The sequence below is a fragment of the Poecilia formosa genome, unplaced genomic scaffold (genome assembly GCF_000485575.1).
Source record: "Poecilia formosa unplaced genomic scaffold, Poecilia_formosa-5.1.2 Scaffold37, whole genome shotgun sequence".
Lineage (NCBI taxonomy): Eukaryota > Metazoa > Chordata > Actinopteri > Cyprinodontiformes > Poeciliidae > Poecilia > Poecilia formosa.
This window is the reverse complement of record NW_006799976.1, coordinates 1,518,169-1,541,118: the sequence shown is the minus strand read 5'-3', so window position 1 is coordinate 1,541,118 and position 22,950 is coordinate 1,518,169. Positions and strand designations below refer to the sequence as shown.

The following is a 22,950-nucleotide window of genomic DNA, read 5'->3' as shown; positions in this document are numbered from 1 at the left end:
GAGAAACCCCCGGAGGAGCCGGAGTGAAGTAAACGCTCCGAGAGGACGGGCAGCTGGGAAAAGCTGAATATTTAACAGGCTTCATGCGGATGTCAGATGCGGATGGGGAAATTGGGCATATGAATAATGTGAGTGCGTGAGTGTGTGTGTTTGTGTGTGTGTGTGTGCGTGTGAGAGAGAGAGAGAGTGAGAGAGGGAGAGGGCGTTAGTGGGGGTGACGCTTCATTTTGTTGAGCACTGATGTGTATCAGCACATTTCTGTGAAACTCTGGACAAACTGGGTGTGAAATTTTAGTTTGGTTTCCGATTTGGATGGAAGAGAAGAACTCTGAAGTTGAACTTTTGGAGGAAAAGGTTTTTCTCCCCGCCCCCCAACAAAACCCCCTGCAGTCTGTTGATGTCATGGTTTCTTTTTAATTAAATATGTCCAGCTGTAAACACGTCATCGAAGACTTCTTAAAGGTAAACAAATACATATTTCAGACTCTGAGGTTTCAGCGTCGTAGAGAAATGGGATTTGGTTTTTGTTACATGTCAAAACCAGAAACTTCAGGGGGGTTTTAGGGTCATTGAAAGTGAAATGAAGTGGTGCATAACTGTCATGTGTGGGGTTGAAAATCTGAAAAGTGTGGAGTAAGTTTGTATTCATCATCTTTTTACCCCAAAGCCCTTAAATAATATGTAGAATTACAGAATTTAGTCTCAGCAAAAATCAGAACCATATAAAGAACCTACATAAACTTGTTCTTGATAGAATATGTTTCCTGTGTGGCTTCCAAAAAATATCAGTGTAAATAGATACAGTACAGTAAGATAGATGTATGAAGCTTAAGAAGAGTCTCCACTGGTGAAAATACAACAGAACCTTTTTTTGGTCGTTCTTGCCCAAAGAAACCTGAAGTTTCTGGTTTTGACATGTAACAGGAAAGCTTACTTTGTCCTGTAAGTTGGTACAGGACAAAGCAAAAGCAAGAAGGTGGCAGAAAATACTCTACATCCCTCTTAGCAACCGGTGAAACACGGTGTTGGCAGTATCATGCTGTTTGGCTGCTTTTCTGTTGAAAGCAGACGAGAAGCGATACGGGGATTATGCACCACTTTGTGTTGGACTAACATATAAATCTCCAGTCAAAATCACTGAAGTTTTGTGGTTTTCAACACTTCAAAAGTATTTAAAGTGTAACTTTTCCCCGCTGGGAAAGCACAACTCTGGCAAGTTATGACAAATCCCACAAAAGTGGGCAGAGCCAATAGAAACGGCCAGAAGTGGAGAAGGACAAAGAAACGAGAAGACAGAACCCTAAATGACATATTTAGACACTTTCTTCCTCAGCAAAATAAAAAGTCAATCTGGAGGTTGGTTACACTTTAAATATTTTTCGCAAGGCACTTTCAATAAATTTTTTTTTTTTTTAAATACAATTAACGAGATAAGTAAACGAATTGAACTTCCCGACAACACAAAGTCAACGAGAGGCTTCTCGTTTATTTAAGAATCAAACCGAATCCGTGTTTCCCCCGAACTTCACTTCGTCTTCTTGCTTTTCGATCTCTTGGTCTTTGCTCCTGACTTGCAGGCCTCATCCTGTGAAACAAAGAGGACGGATTTAGAGAACGAGCAGACTAATGATTATTTTGCCTTGGTGCTCCATTTAACTGTGCCAGAGCTTTGTTCCTCCTGCAAAATATTTGAGTGCCGCTTTTGTGGCTCGTGACAGACTCTCTAGCCCAAACTCCCACTGCGTGTGCAAATGTGCAAATTACAATGCGGTGATTGACATGCACCACACTGCTCTAATGTATTCTAATAATTGCATCAAACTAAACATTGCATTTCTAAGTACTCTTATCAAACGTCCCCCGCCTCGCCCGCGACGCTTCCCGGGTCGTAGGCCGCCACGGCTCCGTCGCATACGACGGGGAGACAAATGTTTCCCAAAAAGTGTCAAACTCCTGAACGGTCATGCATACAAAGTCCTTTGCAATAGTTTCAGTAGCCATTTTTTTTTTTTTTTTGCACTCCTAAGCTGATTCAACGCAGGTTTTCCTCTGAGTTTTGGCAAACCGTTTATAAAGTGACTCATATCCTGCAACATAACTGGCAGAAATCTTTTGCTCTTCAGGTGTAAAAATGGCCGTCCAGCTTGTTTTCTCTAAGGGTTTATTTTTTTTTTTTTTTTACTTCCTAGTTCCCAGTTCAGGTGCCAGGAGATTTCATCCAATTTCGGAATCGACTCTGGCAGAGCTCTTCGACGAGAGGGGGAGTAAAAAAAAGATGCTGTTAATAAGGTTTCAATCAGTAGCATCGCCTTGGAAATGAAACCGGCTGCAGCGTCAGGGTTAATTTTATGTTCTGTTTCTTTTCTTGAATAAATTCATTGCCAAGATTCTTGGCTAGGCAATTTTTAAAAATAATTTTTATCAGTCTCACCCTATTCCTAATTGGATCTCTGCGACAACGCTGGCCCACAGTGAGAAATCCCCTCACTCTGGGGACGTCGGGATCGCCAATGGGTCAAAAGCAAACAAACAAACAAAAAGAAAAAAAAAAATACACGTTTTTATTCTGACAGGAGCGTTAGCTGCCTTGTGTTTCGCTATTCCATGTCTCCTCTTTGTGTGGGAAAGCTGTTTGAATCGCAAGCATATCAGAAATGCCCGCAGATTAAAAATAACACAAATTATCCCCAGAGAAGAGGCTTCGCTGTCGCAATCTGTGCAGCCATTAGGCAGGAGAGCCGCGGCTCTCCACACCGACCCAAAACACTGGAATGAAACGCGTTCGAGACAATCACATTTCCCTCATGACAATTTGCGACCACTTAAATAATCAAGGGAACATTTCTCCCCCCTTTTGCCACCGTCGAATTGTGATGTGTTGTTAATTAATGACCAGACGCATGAAAAGAGAGCAAAACACGTCCAAACGGACCTCATGTCAGATACCGTGATGTTGCGCCTTTGTCATTATAGTCAGGGATTCATCACGTCGGCAATATAAATACCACATTTCCCCCCATTTTTGTCAACTTACAGCCACATGTAGCAGCTGAGACTGTAGTAGAATTAAAACTCTTCATCGTTTATGAAAAATCTATTGCAAATAAAACCTTGAAAGGTGTTTTATGCTTTTTTATCAATTGTTTCCAGAAGGTACGTAATTAGCTACTAGCATTTAACTGTGTGTAATTTAGTCTCTGTATGAATCCAGCTGTTTTACGAAGGCCTCCGAGGTTTGTTACAGAACAAACGGCCTTATAAAGTTTCTAGATGCCAAAGACTGGAACACATGCACTCAAAAAATAAAATAAATAAAAACAAAAAAAATCCTGTAATGGTTTTGAATCCAGAGGTTAGGAGGCGCATATTCTACATGTACAAAAAATAAAATAAAAACATTAAATATCATCATTTTCCTTCTGTGTTGACACATCGCATATAAAAATAAGGTTTCCAAATATGAGGAAAATTTAAAAATGGTTGTGAATACTTTAAGGTTCTGCAAAATAAATGCAATAAGTACCAATCAGGTGTTGGTTCTATGAAAGTCTGATAAACACTTGATTTGGTGCTTCCGTTTCGACTATCAACCTCAACAGAAACACTGTTTTGTATTTTGGGAAATGTGTTTACTTTTTGTTTTTGTTTTTACTACAAGAAATCCTGAGTCATCTGCGAGTCGTGGTGGAACATATTTTTGATTATTAGTTAGTCGGACATTTTATGAATGAAAACATTCACCAGAAAATATCTACTCAGGGAAGCATCAGGCAGGGAAGTTGTAATTAGTGCTGGAGCTATTATTAATCTGTTGTAGCTGGCGTTGTGTTCTGAAATGTTAACAGCGAAAAGGGAAAAAAAAAAGTCTCCGTCTCATTAACTCTGCCATTGTTAAACAGCTGAAGCTGTCTTTTATTGAGATATGCATCAGGATAATTGAACTGCCTCTCTGACCTCCTCAAAAAGCTTCAGACAGACTTTTGATGGGCCGGCAGGAGTTTCATTTAGGAAGAACAATTAGTTGAAATCTCCTGTGAGTTTAAATCTCCCCGCGGACCCAGCCAGCGTGAATCAGTTGTCACAGAGTCTGGGTTCGAAGTCCGACGGGGACGAAACGTTCGGCTGAAACCAGGCACTCATTTGCAAAAGGAGCTAATGAGGTTCTGGAGAAAGAGGATTTCAGAGCAGCTTTGTGGAACTTTTCACGGTCCAAGTCGCAGCTGCCGCTCAACCTTGTAATGTTGAGGTAAAAAGCAGAGAGAAAACTCAACAACGCTTTTAAACAAATTGGTTTGATAGCATCTGGCTATTGCATTCACACCAGCCCAGTTTGGTCCAGTTCGTTTGGGGAGGTGTGAACGCACAATCGAACTCTGATGCGGAACAAAAACGTGACAAACGTTGGTCTCGGTGAAGTGAACTTAAAATCTAGAATCCTTAAATTTGAAGATCTGGCGGAATTTAAAATTGCTCAAGTTACATTTAAGAAATTGAATAAATAAATAAATAAAAAGAGATCATACAAAATATGTTTTTAGAAAAAGAGGAGGATATAATATGGGTGAGAGTTAGCACTAATGTGTAAATGTAAATTGAGGCTAACACATATGAGCGTGTGTGAATTTACATATTTAGACATATGTAAACTTAGTAACGAGGGTCCATCTGAAAATATGGTATACGTTTATGGGGTTGGAGTTCATACGTTTCTCAATTCTTCCTACTCCTTTTCGAGCATGTTAGAATTATTGTGGTTCAAAAATATGTCTTTTGAAATTCCTTGTTCACATGCGTTATTTTATACTTCTATCATGTTGAAAATAAATAAATAAATAAATAAATAAATAATCTCTGGTGCAGTTGGAATGCAGAGAATGCTCCAAAAGCAGGAAGTGAACTATAGCGCAGGGCATCGTGGGTAAATACAACCAAAACCAACATGTGAGTCTTGCACCAGAGGGAGAAATGGCTTGTGGTCTTTAACCAAAAACAAAAGAGAAATCCTACAAACAATAAAATTTGTCCACATTGCAATTCTTTTGAAAATGTGTAATAATTACTTTATGTATTTTATTCAAAATGGGAAGTTACTATTTACTATTAGCCACTTCCTGACTTATGAAGGTCAACAAAGTTTTTCCCTTTGTTGAAGGGCATTTTCTCATTTGTTTAAGACTAATTTATATCCGAATACCACTTCACGACAACAGTCATAGACATTTATGAAGACTCCTTCATGTTCATTACAAGTTTTGTAGTTAAATTAAATCCAACAAAATTAGCAATAAAGACACTGAAAAAAATCCCCTCCAGCGTCTCACCGTGGAGGCGACGTATCCCTCGTCCATCAGGATGTTTCTGGCGCAGTTGTTGATGTGCTTGAAGCGGTCGGGCCCTAACAGAATGCCTCCGTACCACCGAGACACGACCACCATGACATCCCGCACGTCCAGAATCTGCAGCGAAACAAACACGAGAGGCGAAGTGACTGCAAATTCCAGATAAACCGTCATGTCACCTCTCCCTGGCAGCTGAATATTTCACACCAGATGTGTTATAATGGATAGATTGGAATGAAATGTTTCAGTCGCAGCTGCCAATCTAAAGCCGGGGGTCTGACAATCAGAGCCGACGGGATTGAAAATGTTAAATATTGTCATGATTCTGAGATCTGCTTATGGTCCGAGAACTGTTTACTTTATAACAGTGGAAACCAAAAATGTTACCAACCTCTGAGCTCAGGTTGATGTCTGACTTCTGTAATTATCAATAATTTAAACCAATAATTAATTATCAACTACATTATTAATACAACGGTTGGAAAAACAGAGGAAAGTACCCGTCTCGTCGAGAAAGGAAGAGTTCGCCACAAGTCTCCGTAGACGCACCAAGAGACTTCTCGCGTCTCTATGGGAACGCAGAAAAGTGGCGTACGCAAACCGCTTTTCTGGACGTTCTCCAGTGAACACTTTGAAGGTTTTTGAAATAAATCTTCTTCCTGTCCAGCAGGTCAGAAGGAAATGGCTCAGAGTTTCTCTCATGTCTCTGTTGGACTCCAACGACAAAGGCTTTGGGATTCAGGTCTTGCTCTGGTAGTGGAGAGCAGTTCTTGTCTCATCAGCTCTGAGTTGTTTGATTGTGGCACAAGGAACGCCCGACGATGCAGTTCGGATAATCTTTGAGCAAAAATGAAATACAACAATAGCGGGTTTGAAACAAAAAGCTCACAGTTTTCAATGTATTCTTCCTTTTGCAGTTGATCTGATTCGCCGTTATCTTCAACAACTAATTGACTCAAAACTTTTTTTTTTTTTTTTTAACCAGTACCATGTTGAAATACCGCTGTAAGACGATGCTGCCATCAGGGAAAACTGCTGACAAAATGGTTCGCAACAATTCGCTCTCTCAGGGACAAAAAGGTAAATTTTCCAAAAATAAAAAACGGGAAGGGGTGGGGGGCACATTTTGCTCTGAGCCGCAACACAAACAAAAAGTGCAATCTGTGACTCGAGGGGGATCCATTCACATCTGGCTGAAAGCACGCCCGCGTGAATCAGATCCATCTTTATTCATCACCGAACACGTCCACATTCACTTGGCACGAGTCTAAAGGAGGAAACGGGTGGCGGCGCTAGAAAGGGAGCGATGAGATTGGAGAAAACAAGCCCGAAAGAAGAGATCTCTTCTAGTAAATGCCTCAGTACCTCGAGAGTGCCGCAAGTAGAACATTAACCAGAGTGTCGTGAAAGATGGGCTGGAAGACCTGATGCTATCAGGCCGTTACAGCAGAAAGGTCAGAGCCTGATACAGACGAGATAAGTCCCTGTTATTTCCTGGTTTTATTTGTGCTTGTGTTAGAAAAAAAAAATGCCGTGGAGTGTAAAGAAATGATAAAAAAAAAAGAAAAAAAAGAAAAGAAGAGCAGAGATGTCAGGCACTGGTTTGGAAGTGGCTGTTTTATAATGAATCAATACCCCTAGCGGTAGCTTTTTTCCCTTTTATCCACCAAGGAACCAGAAACGACCATATTTGGGCAAAAGGGCCAATCTTTGTAACGTTGCAACAATAAACTGCACATTGAGCGCAAAAGTGATCAGCATATTAATCACTGAGGCTCTAAAGACAGATGAGAAGAATGAAATGAATTTGCATTTTAAAGACAGAAAAAGATGCTGCTTGAACACAAGTCCATTTTGTTGATAGTTAACCTATGCTTCTGAATATTTCCATTTCTCTCTTAAAGGGGTGGTATTATATATTTTCCATTTTATAGTGCAATCAGTAGCTATAAAAGATACTCTCTATACCAAATATGACTTAAAAGAAATTTGACTTTGAAATTTGACGCTTTGAAATTGGGTCTCTGTCTCTTTAAGAAGCTCCTGCTCTATCAGACACTTCGCCTCTCGTACGTAATCACAGCGAAGTTCCCCCAATAAGACGCTTCCAACAATTCTCAGATGTGTTGGACTGGGAAGTGGTTCAGAAAATGAGCTCAGCAGACGCGTAGTTCCACCATGAAGGTGTTTGCTAATTGCTGCCGCTAGTCTGAAGGAGCTGAGTGGAGGAGTCTCTCATTTAAGCAATTAGAGAGTGAGCTTCTACACTTTGCATAGTTATGTATTTATTTTTAGCTGATTCATATGCATGTCTCTTTTTGGGTTCATCACTTTGAAAATGTCACAACAGAATAATAAAACTTCCCAAATCCTGATATGACTTTAGGTTTTGGTTTCTCAACCCAATATGTGTCGGTGGCCACCACCAGCCTACCGCTTTAAAACGGTGAGATTTTGTGATTCTCAAAAAGCACAACATGAAGTCTAACATGAAGCGAACACTGTGAACTCCCTCCCAAACATCCGCTTTCCTCCGGAGTCCCGTCTCTGGCCTAATTCCTTCATTTTGCTTGGCCTCCCCTCCCTGCCAACCTCTAATTTCTGCTCTTTAGCAGCGAAAACGCTCCACCGTGTTTACAGCCTTATCACTAACTCTGTCGTTTATTGAGTGTTTGGCAGGAGACAGACTACATCTGGTTTTCAGAGCTGGTGTATGATAATGAGGCACATGAGAGAGCAGCGAACATGAGCTGAAACGCCGCATGGAAAGAAAAAAAAAACAATCTGGAAGGAGACGCCGAGCTTCTGCTCCTGCGCCAACCTGCAGACCTTGATAATTCATCCCCTGCGATTTCCAGGATTACGTACGAGCTACGGAGGAAAACAATGAGATCGGATTGTGCAAACGAAGAGTAACGTCACGTTCAGTTTATCCTTTCACGCCAGTTCTCTGAGCTCACTTCAGAGTACTGGATCTGCTCTAAAACATGTCTTGGTGTTCGGGAGGCGAACAGCTTGATTCATCTGAATTCAGTGCAGCAAATCGCAGACTTGGCGACGACAAGCCGACCCGTTCATTCACAGGGATTTCCATCTGCAGCAGGACACACACCCCCCTCTACCTCCACCCAGACGGCTGCCGTCACCTCCTGAATGAGTCTGAACTCTAGCGAGAGTCACGGACCTCATCTGGAAGAGCTCTGACACCACGCAGCACCTGCTGGTAATGAGAATGACAGAACCGCTCCGAGTCACCGCTGAGCCTGCATTACGGCGAAAACTTTTTTTTTTTTCTTTTTTGTTTTGTCACAAACCTCACACTGGCTTTCATTCAACGTTACAGGGAAACAAAAAGTGTGAGGACAATTGGACGTTTTTAGTGCGATGTGGGAGTGTGTGTTTGTGTGTGTGTGTGAATCACGGTGCCATCTGACAGCACAGCCAAGGAACAAAACGCCTGTTTGATATCAGAAATAAAGGGATTAATAATGGAGACCAAACTGGAGTGAACAAATTCCTAGCCAGAGAAACTTTGCATAATGCCTCGGTGTTGGTGTTTAAATTTCCATTCATTCAATTTCTCTGGAAGGACGAGCACAAAGCTGAGCTGAGAGTAAAATCACTTGTAATTTGCAACAACAGCAAAAAAGTCTCCGACTATCCCTTGCTAATAGGAAAGACGTTTAATGTTACATTTATGAGATTTTACAAACACATGAGTGTTTGACTTTATTGAGCTTCATTTGAGTTCTGAATGTAGAAGAGTTGCTATTCTCACACATTTCCTGAATCCATCTCGTCAAACATGCTCCCGTCGCTCTTTGTACATTAAAACTTCCTTTGGACATAAACAAAAACAAATGTAAACGTAAATACAACAGCGTGACTAAATCCCCCATTGTGGAAATCAATAAAACCGGACGGTCTTAAGCAACATGCGGGATTCATCAAATTTCAAAACTTGGAAGTTGTACCCACTTTTTCTTCTCTTCTCAAAGTTTTTGGTCCTATTGGGAGGGAGGGGGTGGAGGGGAGGCAACAACACCAGACAAGGTGAGAAATGCCACGCCTGGTGAAACTTGTCAAAAGTAATAAGATATTATGGCAACACATACTTTGGGGTGAACTTCAAGGTGCTGATGGAGAGAAAAGAATATGTCAGTGAGGCTGAGTTTTTCAGAAGTGAGGACAGGGAGGGATTCTTTGCTCTGTCAATGCTGCACAGGCTGGGAGGAGTTCAATAGATCCACGGCAATATTTGATCATATATTTATAAAACAGAGCTTAGTACATATATTTATACAACTGGTTGTATAAATATATGATAAACTCTAGGAGTGTTCAGTCTTCTGTCCAAGACATTTTCCACTTGCAGTGCAACTTGAAGTAGTGCAGCTAAATAATGAAAAAACAATCTTGATTATAGTCCTTTTTTAAACATAGAAAAAATGTTAAATTCTAAAAACTTTCATTTTAAACCAACCTGTATAAAGATATATCTGCACTAACATCGGTATCGGCCAATAGTCATTTTTAAACATATTGGTATCAGTCCGATGAATAAACCTGGGCCAATGATAACAACTAATATTTGTTTCCATCTAGTCTGCATTTCTTCCTGGAGGGGGACGATGTTAGTCATGCAGTATTTGTTTGGTCGTGCAGCAAGTTTTCATGTCGGTACATCTCCAGCTCGAAGTGCAAATTTCAGGTAGTTGCATAGATTTGCTGTGTTGCAAATTGGTGCAAACATCTGATAAGTGCAACTCCTGCACATCGTGTGTTTTGATCAGGATCTGTTTCTCTTTACTGCTTAGCAGCCAAAGCTGAACGGCAAACTGAAGTAACTGCACAGCCCCTTTCCTAAAGAGACCTGAGGCACAACTTGGAGGTGTGTGTGCTTCAATTTTCCATGTCACATTCTCTCTTCAAGAGCACAGAGTTCAACAACATGTCAGATTTTTATTTCACTGTGCCAAAATCATTCCAACAATTTAGGCTTGTTGGAGAAATACCAGCACTGCTTAGGGCTAATGATTTTAGCATAAGGCTTGAACTTCTTCATCGGGGCAATAAACAGACCTGCACACCTCTTAATTTCTGCAAGGCAGTGTATGTCTGAATAAAACACCTGACATCCAATGGAAAAGAGTCAAAGAACTAGAGTAAATTTAAACGCTACCATGTAACTGTAATAAAATTGTAGCTAACGATTAACTACTAGCTCTAGCGAAGGCTGTCATCGCCATAGCAACACATATCAAGAAGTGGATATGGGTGATATTTATATTAAAGTAATATTTTAGTTTGGCATACATTTCACAGATTGCTACCTTAAATAAGTGAGTGGTGTTGTTTTTCCTGACCTAAAAAAACCCTCAATGTGCCAATTATCTTTAGTATTCAGGACACATCTGCATGTTTGCTTCTGAAGAGGCAGCACAGACCAGAAACTGGAGCAGCCAAATCTAACTCTGTCATTATTACAATTATCATTCACACTGTACCTTTCCAGTTGCCACGTGTTGTAACAGTAATAAATGGGCCTAATGTACTCTTGTTAGAATTAATTTATGTTGGAAGTAGATGGTCTTTTTGTAAGATAGATAGATTCTCATCTTAAGGTAGAACAAGAAGAAGAAAAAATCCAGTAGCTGTGTTAAAATCCATAACCATTCTCAACTGTTTAGGATTTCATTTATGCTTCATCCTTCAGGAGAGGCCTATAACTCCAAGATAAATCAAACAACCAGAAGTGTTCAGCTTTATGTTGCAGCGCACTCTGGAGAGCTGCTTACTGATGACAAACCCCGAGTAAAAGTCGCAGCAGACGCCAAATTATGCAGGCTGTGAAAATTACCAGGCCAGCTCAGAACAGACAGCAATTAAACATGCAAAAGCCACAAGAAGCTGAATGTGGCCGGCAGATTTAACAATTGGAATGCGATATCAATATCGAGTGAAGAGAGAAAAAGAAAAAAAAGATTTAAAAAAAAAAAAAAGCTTTGTGCATCCTGCGCTGGGAATAATTTCAGTCGACTCTTTCGGGAGCTTCGCATCAAAGAACGGCGGCCGCTTGGCGTGCGGCTGAACGGCGGGCGCGGGCCGGACGAAAGTGATAACCTGCAGCAAGTGAAGCAATCTGCCCCCCGCGGCGGTCTCGCCGTCATCCTCGCAGTCCTGCAGGAAGCTGTGCTTGTCCTCGCAGTAAATCCTGCAACAGAGAGGGGGAGAAAGATACCAACGGCTTGGCATTAGGTTGGCGGACGCTCAGGTCAGAGGGTGACACCGTGACAACCGGCGGCGGCGGTCTCTTCACAGGAGAAACTTCGCTGAGCAGTCTAAATGTCAACATCTCTTTTGCCCAGTGAGTAATGGCCGCCCAGGCAGTCCGACGCTGACCTCATCAGGCCCTGCACGGACACATGCGTCAGGAGACACAAGCACACACACACACACTGCACAGCCACAGTTCAGGATGTGTGAAGGGAAACTCTCATGTGCTCCAGTACTGTTTGACTTTTTAATGCAGTAGTGGTCCCTGCAGAGGAGCAGCTTATCTCATTTTCCTCTCCACTAATAAGACAAACTGTAACACTAACTCCAGGATGAAGGGCTAATTTAAATATTAAGCTCACCACAAATGTTCCGTACAGAATTCGCTTTGGTTCAGAAGTTAATTCGGCGTGAGGAGGAGGCTCTGTGGATTCAGAGCCTCCGTTTCCATGGGGAAGGATGCAAAAAGCTACAGCAGCACAAAAACACTGAAGTTAAATAAATTATGATTGATAACATCAGACAGATTGTACACAAACTCTAACGAGCCCTGACGTGAGTTGACAGGTTCCTGCAACGAGTTTTGGCGTCGTGGCACACAATCAGAGGCCTTTCTGTCAGCAGAGCGAGCGGCGTCGTTACAGAAGTTACATTTATGAAGGATAAACAGGAACAGAGCAGAGAAAAAGGTATTCGCCCCTTCATAGATTTGGTTTCTTTTTGCTTTTTTTGTCACGATGTGTATTTTCTTTTTACATAAAAAACTTTAAAAGAAAGCAATTTTCATATTTATAAAAGCTGCAACATGAAAGGTTTTTTTATGTTTCTTTTTTAAAATATTTGTTAAATCTATCTCCATGTTGTGACAGTATAAGACAGATAATGTGTGAAAAAATGTAGCTCTTCTGCCTTCCACGTGAACAAATACACAGCTCTGTCAGAAACAACCAATCAATTTTAACGCTGTCAATAATCCTCGTGTATGTGTCGCTCACATCCTCCCCCAACAGCTAGCCATGAATTCTCAGGCTACTTAGCTGATGATGATGATGACAGTTTTCCTGCAACTTGTAACTTGTTTCTCTGGTATTGAGCACATTTGGCAGCACATACACAAGGATGACCGACAGCACTAAAACCCTCCTCTTAGCTCTTATTGGTTGATTTTGACCGGGAGCGGTGCATTTTTTCAAGCAAAAGTGACTCAGGAAGGAGGTGGAGGACCTGAATATTTTCACACATTATTTGTCTCATATTGTAGGTTGTGACAGTTTTAATAAATATGTAAAAAAAAACAAACAAAAAAAACCCACACATTTCTGTTAAAGTTACAAAGTTACAGTTACTGCAGCTTTAAAGAAGTTCCCAATTTAGGCACATTGAAGGGTTTTGGGGCATCAACGGCTTTTAAGTTTCAAGTCCAGACTTTGTTTTTTATTTTCCCAAACCTTTAAGAGGTAGGCTTTCTTTTTGCCCTGCTGCATAAACCAATAACAAACTAATAACAGGACATTTTCCTTCACAATTTTCTGCTGCAGACCAAGAACTCTTAACTCTGTCAATTAAGGCAAGTCTTCTGGGAACAGAATAAACTAAAGAGTGCGAAACATGCAGTCTAAGTACTTTTGATGCCTCCTTGATGAATTGCCTAAGTACAAACCCTCAATGCGGTTTGCCGGCTTCCAAAACTCTCGAGACTCTTTTTATTCTTTTGCTATCAACTCTGTTTCTTGAGATGGGGGCATGATGTTTTGCCTTTTAGCTTGCTTCATGTTGTCAGATTCAATTTAAGTGACCTATCGATCGTGCAGGTGCGGTAAAAAGGCCCGACTGCTGCTGGCGAGATTGAACCGAAGAACGCTGCAGTCACACTGGAATTTCAACACAGCCTGTAAACAATCATTTGAGATTTAAGAAAAAAGATGTGAAATATATTTTCGCAGTGGGTCGGATCGGCTCAGAAGGCTTTGTCGTTTACTAAATGAGGTGCATTTTGTGTTGACTCAGCTTACATTCGTCTTTGTCTGATATTAAAGTGTTTGACGATGTGAACGACTTGCACGTGGAAAAGGCAAACAGGAGTAATCTGTGGGCAAACAAACAGTTATATTTTACTGCACTGTTTTGTTAAAACTGATATCAGGAGAGTGAATCGTAAAGCTGCCTGATGCAGCAGCCCTCCATCTATGTTGGTGCGTCTAAAAGTGCGTTTCATGTGGATCCACTGCAAAGAAATCAGCGTGTTGCTTGTGACGAGGCTAGTTTTGTGCATATTTGGATAAAAGCGCAAAATTTTACAGAAAGCTGTGGCGTACTGATGCTAATTTTGGCTTCATTGCACTGAATGTTTTTTGTTTTTTTTGTTTCTTCCATATCTGATGATCACTTTGTGAACCCTGAGCAAACAACCGGCAGCTTCTCCTGAAGCTATGTATTGTTCACCACAAAAATGTAAGGCAGATAAGTGCTAGGGTAGGTGCAACCGTAATGTTTACCTTTGTGATACGACATTTACTGCCACTACATTTTAATCGGCATCATGCAAAACACACAAATCGGCCTATTAGGTAGCTTTTATCCAAGCCAGCCCGTATTATCAAGTAAAAACCATAAATCAATCAACTTCAGGGACGTTTGGTATTGGTACGAAACGGGCCAACTGCTTTACGGAGTCCAGCTCAGACACTGTGCTTTATAATGCAGCTTTCTTTGTTCACTCATGAAATTGTATTTTCCACCATGTTTACATAGACACCACCAACCTGTAGGCGTAAATATTATGAGTGGCACTGGCAATCTTCTTGTTTTCATAAAGTTTCTCCAGGACCATCTTCACCTGAAACACATAGGGAAAAAAAAAAACAAAAAAAAAAACACAGTAATGAGTGACGGCTGCTGGCATTCGGCTCCATCCTCTGTTAGCTCATTGTTGAGTTTATAAAGCGCTGTGGTACGGCCAGGAGCGTTGAAGGAATGCTACCTGCAACACTGCGGTATGAATAACGTCCGAGTTCAGCCTGCCGCTGCTGACTAATGCAGATTAGTCAGCAGCTATTTACATCAAACACTAAGCTGAAAGGCTAAATACCTCTTTTGGGTAAAAGCTAGTAAAATCAAACCTGTTGCCCATTTTTAATACTGTCTAATAGTTACATAGCATCACATGTTCTGCTTGAGCCTACAAAAAAAGCAAAAAAAATAAAAAAAAAAACCGCTGAGCAAGCATTTCCTGAAGTTACATCACTAAAGTCATGTGAGTTTTCAAGAACTGAAATGATCAACTATAGATAAAGTAAGTAAAAAAAGACAAGTTGTGAATTGAAATGTTTCATTAATCTTCTTTCTTTTGCTAATCTGGGTGATTTATTTACTTCTATATTTTTATTCCAGACTCTTTCCTACAGCTGCCGTGTCAACCAGCACTTCAACAGTTCATTTTAACCTGAAATAAAATTAAGCAGAACATCCCTTTAAGTCCAGTCAACTAGAACTTCTTACAAATCAATAAAATTACTAGCAAAAAGGCTGAGTTATCCGTGGAAAGAAAAATGAAAACTCAAAGACAGAACAAGATGGCCAAGGCTTGTCGCCACATCGTGCAGATTTTCAGCACAGAACAAAACAGACGCTGGGAGGAAAGTTTGCAGAAAATCTGGACTTCTTGGACAGAAGGGAAGTGATGAAGTGATGGGGAGAATAATCTTGACGCACTTGTGTGTAGAGCGGCTTCCACAAAGGGGTCGTGTGTCACCGCCTCCAAAAATATACAACAGCTCAGAGTCCAGAAACACAATCAAAAAAATTACATTTTTGGGTCTTTCTCAAAGAAAGAGTCATTTCCATTTGGACATGAGGGAAAACAAAAACAAAAGTCCATTTACGCACGATCTGTGGACATGGTGTCAGAGTTTGAGATACTTTCAAGCAGCTTCTGCCTGAAAAAAACTAAAATATACTGCAGCTCCAACTGTGGTGCTGACAGATGCTGCAATGTTTGGAAGATACAAAATGCAGCAAAATCTAATAATTTTTTAAACATGTCATGCAAATGAGAACAAGTTAAGCAAATTTTACTCGCAATATAATTTAGGGGTTTGTAGTTTCCCAAGTGACAAAGAAGTCCCAAGTCAAGTCCAAGTCCTAAACTTTTCATTTTGAGTACATTACTAATGAATAATTATTAGCCTTGATACAATCAAGTATGTTCTCCTTATAAACATCAGAAAGTTGGTGCTGATGTTGCTTTTCTACAGTACATAAGTAAAAACAAATTAGAAAAAAGCAAGCAGAAGTTTCCTCGCAGAATGTAAATCGAATAATTAGTTTAGTTTATTTAAATGGGACACTGTGCAAAAAAATAAATAATAAAATAAACATTAACAAATGATGCTTTACATCAGATTTAGCAGCAGAGAAAATAATAGTCTGGAACCATAAAACATAATATTGAAAAGCCATAATATGGCTCAATATACAGTCACTGTACAAAAATACAACAAAAACAGCATTAAATACCAAACTTCTGTTCTATGAGCACTAATGCCAAGATGGCAGATTTTATTTTTTATTGATAATGATAAAACTGATCTACAGTAAAATAGAATATTCATGTTAATCAACAGTACAAACCTGCTTTCACATAGTATCAGATCATTAAAAAGAAGAAATGGAAATGTTCATTCAACTGTATAAAATCTTTGTGATCAAGTGGATTTTTTTTTGGACAGAATTATGCTGCTACTTTCTGCTCAAAGCACTGCGATATTTTTGCCATTTGCATCTTTTTGGATTTACAAAACAAACACAAACTCAATTTCAACGATAAAATGAACCAGCCATATAACCTTCCATTTATCAGTTTGTGAGAGTTTGAACGTCAAAAAGAAGTTAAGATTATTTCGCTTTTCCACTGTAGTTTCCAGCACAAAAGTTTCACATACACACATTTATCCATATAAAACATAACTTGCAGGGACCTCTCTAGCTTACAGCATTTTGTGTTGGATGCCTCACCAAACACAATGCCCAAACATTTGTGGCAGCTCTGGCATCCCGTACTTGGTGTTGGATACAGCTTTCCTGCCGCCAGGCTTGCAGTCGACGATCAGTCCCGAGGTACGTTTTTCTGTCTGCATTTAACATTTACTGAAAGAGCCTAGATTCTGCTGAGGCCCAGGATGGGACCCTGCTCTCCTCCCTGACGGTACTGGGTGACAGAATGAATCATAAACCGTCGGTGTAAAAGTCCCAAGTCATGTCCTAAGACTTCTGTTATCAACTCGACTCCGAACTCATTCAATTTGTGACTTGAGTGCACAAGTCTCTGACATAATTATTATTAGCTAACGTCACTATCACTTACCAAAGACGTTAAGCCAGAGACGCACCGACAGCTCAGCTGTTCTGCAGAGCTCATAAGCACCAATTCTAACACAGAAATTTACAGCAATCTTGGGGCATCTGTTCACCAGGACGCTAAGATAAACAACAGCATTTGTGTAGCTACGCCGTCTCCCTGTACAGAAAAACTCTAAGTAAATGAGAGGAGTGGGATCAAACATTGATATGGTGAGACGTTTGTGGAATCTGTGCAAAACAAAACTGATTCGTATGTCGCCAGCCGCGGTGACGCGCCGCTGCTGTCCCTTCGGTGAAGCTTTGAGCAATCTGTATATTTAATTGGGACTAGTAAGCCGGCCCCAAGAGAAATCAGAAAGAAAAAAAAATGGAAGTAGAGATTTGATGAAAAGTAATTCACAAGTTAAACTAAATTCTGCAAACTTTTGGCAGTTACATGAAAACACGTGTTAAATACACACATTTGCAACAATTAAGTAATAAACTGGTTTTCTGATAGGTAAGAAATGGGTACAAATTAGCTACAGGGTGAATTGAGGCAGAGCTGCCAGCAGCATGCAGCATTTGTGTTGCAGTACATGGCTTTTTACAGCATTAATAACATAACAATATTTTTAAATGCATAACTTTTTGGCTATTTTTTGTTCTTTTTGCAACCAAGTCAGATTTCGCTCAAAAGTGTGTTTAAAACAAATGAAGGCTCCTAAAATCCTTCTGTATGTACAAACTTTGTTCCAGCAGCGCCATTGGCTGGAAGAAAACTTGGCTGAAACTGAACCCCATCGGCTCCATTCACTGTTTACCGCATATAAACACCTTACTGCTTTAATTAAAGAAGGTGATATATATATTTTATTTTTATTTTTTTCCTTTCAAAATTACTTTAGCAGTTGTAGCACTTAGCGCTTCAAGAACATTCCGTGAAAGCGTGAAGCCTGCCCCGGGTCTCCCGGCAGGACAGCTGCATCTGCTAATATTTTTGACCAATTAGCACTTTGCAGCAGGTGGGAGCTTTTAAGACGAGCCAAAGTGTAAGATTAATATGCAGGAAGTGGAAAACAGATCCTTTTTTACTTCAGTCAGCGGCATAAATCAAAAGATTTAGACAAACCCAAACTACAGAAAGTTCACAAGTTCCCACTAGGCGTCATATACCATTCCGGCTAGCTTTTAGCCACTTTAGCTCTACGACAGGGCTTCTTTCTTTTTTTTTCCTTTTTTTTTTGTTGTATAAATTACGACATTCTTTTCTTGTATGTCGTAAACGTTACTGTGCATGTGTCGTACCTGTCTTGGCGTAACCACAGGTGCCAAATGGGGCTGGAAGGTGCTGCGTCGGTCTGTGATGGGGCTTCCATGTTTTATCGGTGGTATCTCTTCATCTGTAAGAGGGCAGCGTCGCACATAATTATAAAAACTTTTATCGGAAACGGAGCAGGTGCCGATTTAAGTGAGCCATACCGTTTGCCTGATCCAGGAAGAAGTGGGTTTTCTCTACGGTTTCCCTGAGAACGCGCAAATCAGGAACATCTTCATCGTCGTCCTCCACGTCCTCCTCTGCAGTTACGTTCACTTTTCCTTCTTGAATGACTTAAGAGGGATTAAATAAACGTGAGGTATTAATATGAGCATGAATGTGGCAAAAAAACTAACTAAAAAAAAAGAAATCACATTTTAATTAACACAGTGATTGTTAATTATGAGCCCTGAGATTAACAATTACATGTAATTCAAACCAAATTTTTCCATCTGAAGTGAAATGATGCTAAGGCAATGAAAATTAATAAAGTCAGCTGACAATCTATTCCAGGATTATTTATGCAAAAACATAGCGCGATCCAAAAGTATTCACACCGCTAAAACATATTAGGAGTTTGTCACGATCCGGCTGGAGACTTTGTTTGTTTTTTTTTTTAGTTTGTTGTGATATACTAACACTAAGTAGAGCTCAACTGAGGTGGAGAGAGATCCATGGTTTAGTTTCAGACAATTAAAATTAGAAAATATTGGCCATGTTTTTTATTATTATTATTTTACCTGCAACACTCTGATATCCCAAAATAAAATCATACAAAATACTGCACTCAGGCGCTGTCAATCACAAGCATGTAAGAGCTGCAGCTGTGCTAATGGCGGAGAAACACTGCAGGAAAAGTCATCTGCTGTCATCGTTGGCCATGCTAACTAGCATTAGCATCCGCACCAGTCTCTGGTGTGGCAAAGAAACTGCAGCACAGCAGAAGGAAAAGGGGAGGGTCTGAGCAGCATGTACACAAGAATGATTTACAGCACTAAAAACACTCCTCCTGGCTCTGATTGGTTGTTTCTGACTAAGTTGTGGATTTCTGCAGATGGCTGTAGTCCTACACTGGGAGCAGGCAGAAGAGTCTGGTTGTTTCTTACAGAGTATCTCGTGTTGCACCGTTACGACACAGCGACAGTTTTAACAAATGCACAAAAAGAGTGAACTTGCATACAGGCCAGACTTTTCAGATTTGTATTTATAACATACTGGCGTATTTTGTGTAGCTTCATGCTGCAAGGATGGACCAGTACGAATGCTTCTGCTGGCGGCCTTGTGCAGTTTGGATCTGACCGCACAACCACGAAGACTTCAGCAACAAGCGTGAACAGCGTGAACAGCAAAGGCTCAGCTGCTGACAGCTAATATCACATTGATTATCCTCATTGTCTCCATGGGGTTTGCACAAAGAAACGTCAAGATGTTGGAAAATAAGTCCATTTTATGAGATTATGTTTGTTATTCTCAACAAACCCCATGAAAACATGAAATGTGACAGTTAATTAGCCCGACCTCCTCCTCCCACTGCTACTTCCCTCCCTCCCCGCCCAACTTATTTGAAGCTTTTGGCCGCAGATGTGCTTCTCATTTCTGAAGGTGTAAATGCCACACTGCGATCAGGTAATGCTACTTAAAAAAAAAAAAAAAACCTAACTGGGACTAATTTAAAGTGTGGATTAACACACATTTGCGGCGCAGTGCGAACGCGCGACTCGCCAACATGCTATTAACACCTTTTTGGAAGACAGTCAAGGGCGCTGGAAGGGAAGATGCAAACGCAACATTATCATAAAAAGCATGTACCTTTCAGGAAGAGAAAAACCTCCCAAAAAAGAGGTCAGAAAAACAAGGCTGCACGCGGCCTGGCATGCATAATAGGATGCATTATAGCACGACTATTAGAACTTGAGGACAAAGAACATGCAGACACGAGCGCTAATGTCATTCATCAGCCCCCGTTTGAGTAAACGCTGCTAAAACTTACACGGCCCCCAGGAAAACAGGAAATGACAAATGTCCACTGCAGATCTTCCCATGTTTACCCTCATAATGAAAAGCTCAGTATTTCTTACAGTTTAATCAACACACACACACACACAACAGAGAGAGAGAGAGAGAGCGCTCGACAGAAACACACACACACAGCCAAAATCCATTAAAAGTAAGTGGGTTTCATGTTCAGTTGAACAAATATTTGTTTTCCGATGTGGTTTTCTTTTCCTTCTCCTGCTCATCATTTTGCTTCAGTGTGGTCTGATTCATCCAAAACTTCATCATCAAACCCTTTATGTCCCTCCTCACTTTTTAATGTGCCCCGTCATCTCTTCTGCTTCTTTTTTCCATTTCCTTTATTTTTCTGTCAAATGTGCAGCTTCGGCCTTATTGCCGCTCCTCTCTCTCTTTCTCTCTCTCTCCCTCCCACCATGTGGCTGTCATCTGAATGAATAAGCCAACGGTCTGAAGGGCTGCGACCAGTTACACTTATTACCACATGAATCACCAAAAAGATGGCTTATGACACACCACAATGGGGAGGCGGGCTCGTTTTTTTTCTCTTTTTTTTTCGTCTGGCTTGTTGCTAAAAAGGTATAATGTTCTGTAGGAGCATGGTGTCAGATAAGGGAGACAGAGGGAGGAGACACTGACACCCAGAAATGCACCTCGTTTAGCGGGTGAAGCCGGAACCGAGGAGCCTTTTAGCACCGCGTTTTACGCCAGGGGGAAAAGGCTCCACCGAGGCAACCGGGTGCATTATGAAGATACGGATCTTAATTCAGTGAAGTCACTCAAAGCGTGGAGCATTTTTTTTTTTTTTTTTTGCATTTTTTTTTTTTTTATACAAGGGCTTTGTGTTCTCCTTATCGCACCTTTAGATCCTCACCGGAAAGATACGCCGGTAAGGAAGGGAGGAGAATCTAGATGAGGCTTCACCTGCTGCTCGTAGATTTGTCTGGATCGAAAGTGATTATTTAACGTCTAATCATGTTTCAAATGTGCATTTTATGCAGCTAAACGGTGAAGCCAGGAATTTAAGACGGCAACGTAAACATTTCTCACCGTGTGACGCAAACTCAGATTGAACTTTTAGGTCATTTGGATCATTGAAATTATGCATTTCTTTGTAAAAATGATGAGAATATTTTGAGGTTTCTTCTAATTGAAAGGTTTACACACACTAAGATGGCTGTGACTCTAAACAAGTTTGGGAGAGCCCAGCTGACGATGTCATCGCTTTGTGAGGTTCTGATAGGTTCATTTCTGACATTCAAGTTAAATGGAGGCACACCTCAAACACTGCAAAATCACAACATGTTACGAAGGAGCTTTTGTTTAGCTTCTAATGTGAATTTCTTCGTACACTTGAAATAAAACAAAACTAACTTAGAAGAAACTTTTTAGCAACATATAGGAACCTGTCGTAAGCCAGTAATTATTTAACACTTATATAAAGTATTAGTTTATATGGCAGATGTTTCATGCATGATGCAACATTTTTCCCCATCTTAATAGTTTTTTTTTTTTTTTTTATCTGCCTATGGAACTGGTACTTTTTTTAAATCATTATTTGGGTATTATTTACTTAAAACAAACTATTGAATATTGCTAAGAAGTTACTTGTAAGTTAGTGATGTCTTTATTTCAGCTGTACCGAGATATTTGCACAAATTATGTCAAATATAGTCAAAAGTATGTGGGAAGATTTTGTGCAACATGACAGAAATCAAATCAAAACAAATTATCCGAGACATTATGAGGAGATATGTGGACTTCATCCAGCAAGTAGTTGAACTTCATGCCATTTGTAGAATAAAAAACACAGAGAAAAGGAAACTTTACGCTTCTACTCCACTGTTATGAACCACCGATCGTTGTGCACAACGGGACATAAACTCCCATCAAAACACATTAAAGTTTGTGGTTGCTATGGGTGAAGTTAACCCCCCACCTTCTTCAATTCAGACAAAATCGGTGTCAAACGTTTGTGCTATGTTTATTCAGCAAAAACTTTTCGTTTGTGCCGCTTGGGCTTTGAAGATATTAATTTAAGGTTAAAGGTCAAAAGGTCAACCAGCCTCCCCCCACTTTTGTAAAATCAAACACAATAGGAGTCTATCAACTTGGCTACATTTGTGCTGGTTTGTGCAGCAAAAGTTTTCGTTTGTGCTGTTATCATTCTAAAGATATTCAGAAAAATGTTCTCCAGGGGTCATCAGATGTCAGCCACGCCCCTGCCCCCGCTCACATCTGCAAAAATAAATACAGTTGGTGTCAATCAGTTCGACTACATTTATGCTGGTTTGTGCAGCAAAAAATTTTCGTCAGTGCCGCTTTGGCTGTGAAGATATTAATGAAAGGTTAAAGGTCAAAAGGTCAACCACTTTTATGGAGGGAGTTTTGGTGGGCTGCAAAATTTATTTTGCTGCACAATCGCAGCACAAACGTTAGACACCAATTTTGTTTGATTTTATGAAAGTGGGGGTGGGGGCGTGCTGGTTGGCCTTTTGACCTTTAACCTTTCATTAATATCTTCAAAGCCAATGCAGCACGAATGAAAATTTTTTGCTGCACAAGCGTGGTCGAGTCGACTGACATCCATTTTGTCTGATTTGAAGAAGGTTGCGGGGCTGGTTGACCTTTCATGACCTCAGGAAACATTTCTTTACATCTTTAAAA

General features: G+C 40.4%; 1 protein-coding gene across 2 annotated transcripts in view; it reads right to left on the bottom strand.

Moving 5' to 3' along the window:
* Window positions 1-395: 395 nt before the first annotated feature.
* The window catches only part of impact (impact RWD domain protein), a 26,484-nt gene continuing 3,929 nt past the window's right edge, over window positions 396-22,950 (bottom strand). For both annotated transcript variants that reach the window (XM_007550640.2, XM_007550641.2), the window contains 6 exons: window positions 18,435-18,563; window positions 18,261-18,355; window positions 14,378-14,451; window positions 11,463-11,553; window positions 5,322-5,456; window positions 396-1,585 (listed from right to left, as the gene is read on the bottom strand). In XM_007550640.2, coding sequence (XP_007550702.1) covers window positions 1,526-1,585; window positions 5,322-5,456; window positions 11,463-11,553; window positions 14,378-14,451; window positions 18,261-18,355; window positions 18,435-18,563 — 584 coding nt within the window. In that variant the 3' untranslated portion in view covers window positions 396-1,525. The remainder of the gene's footprint in view (window positions 1,586-5,321; window positions 5,457-11,462; window positions 11,554-14,377; window positions 14,452-18,260; window positions 18,356-18,434; window positions 18,564-22,950) is intronic.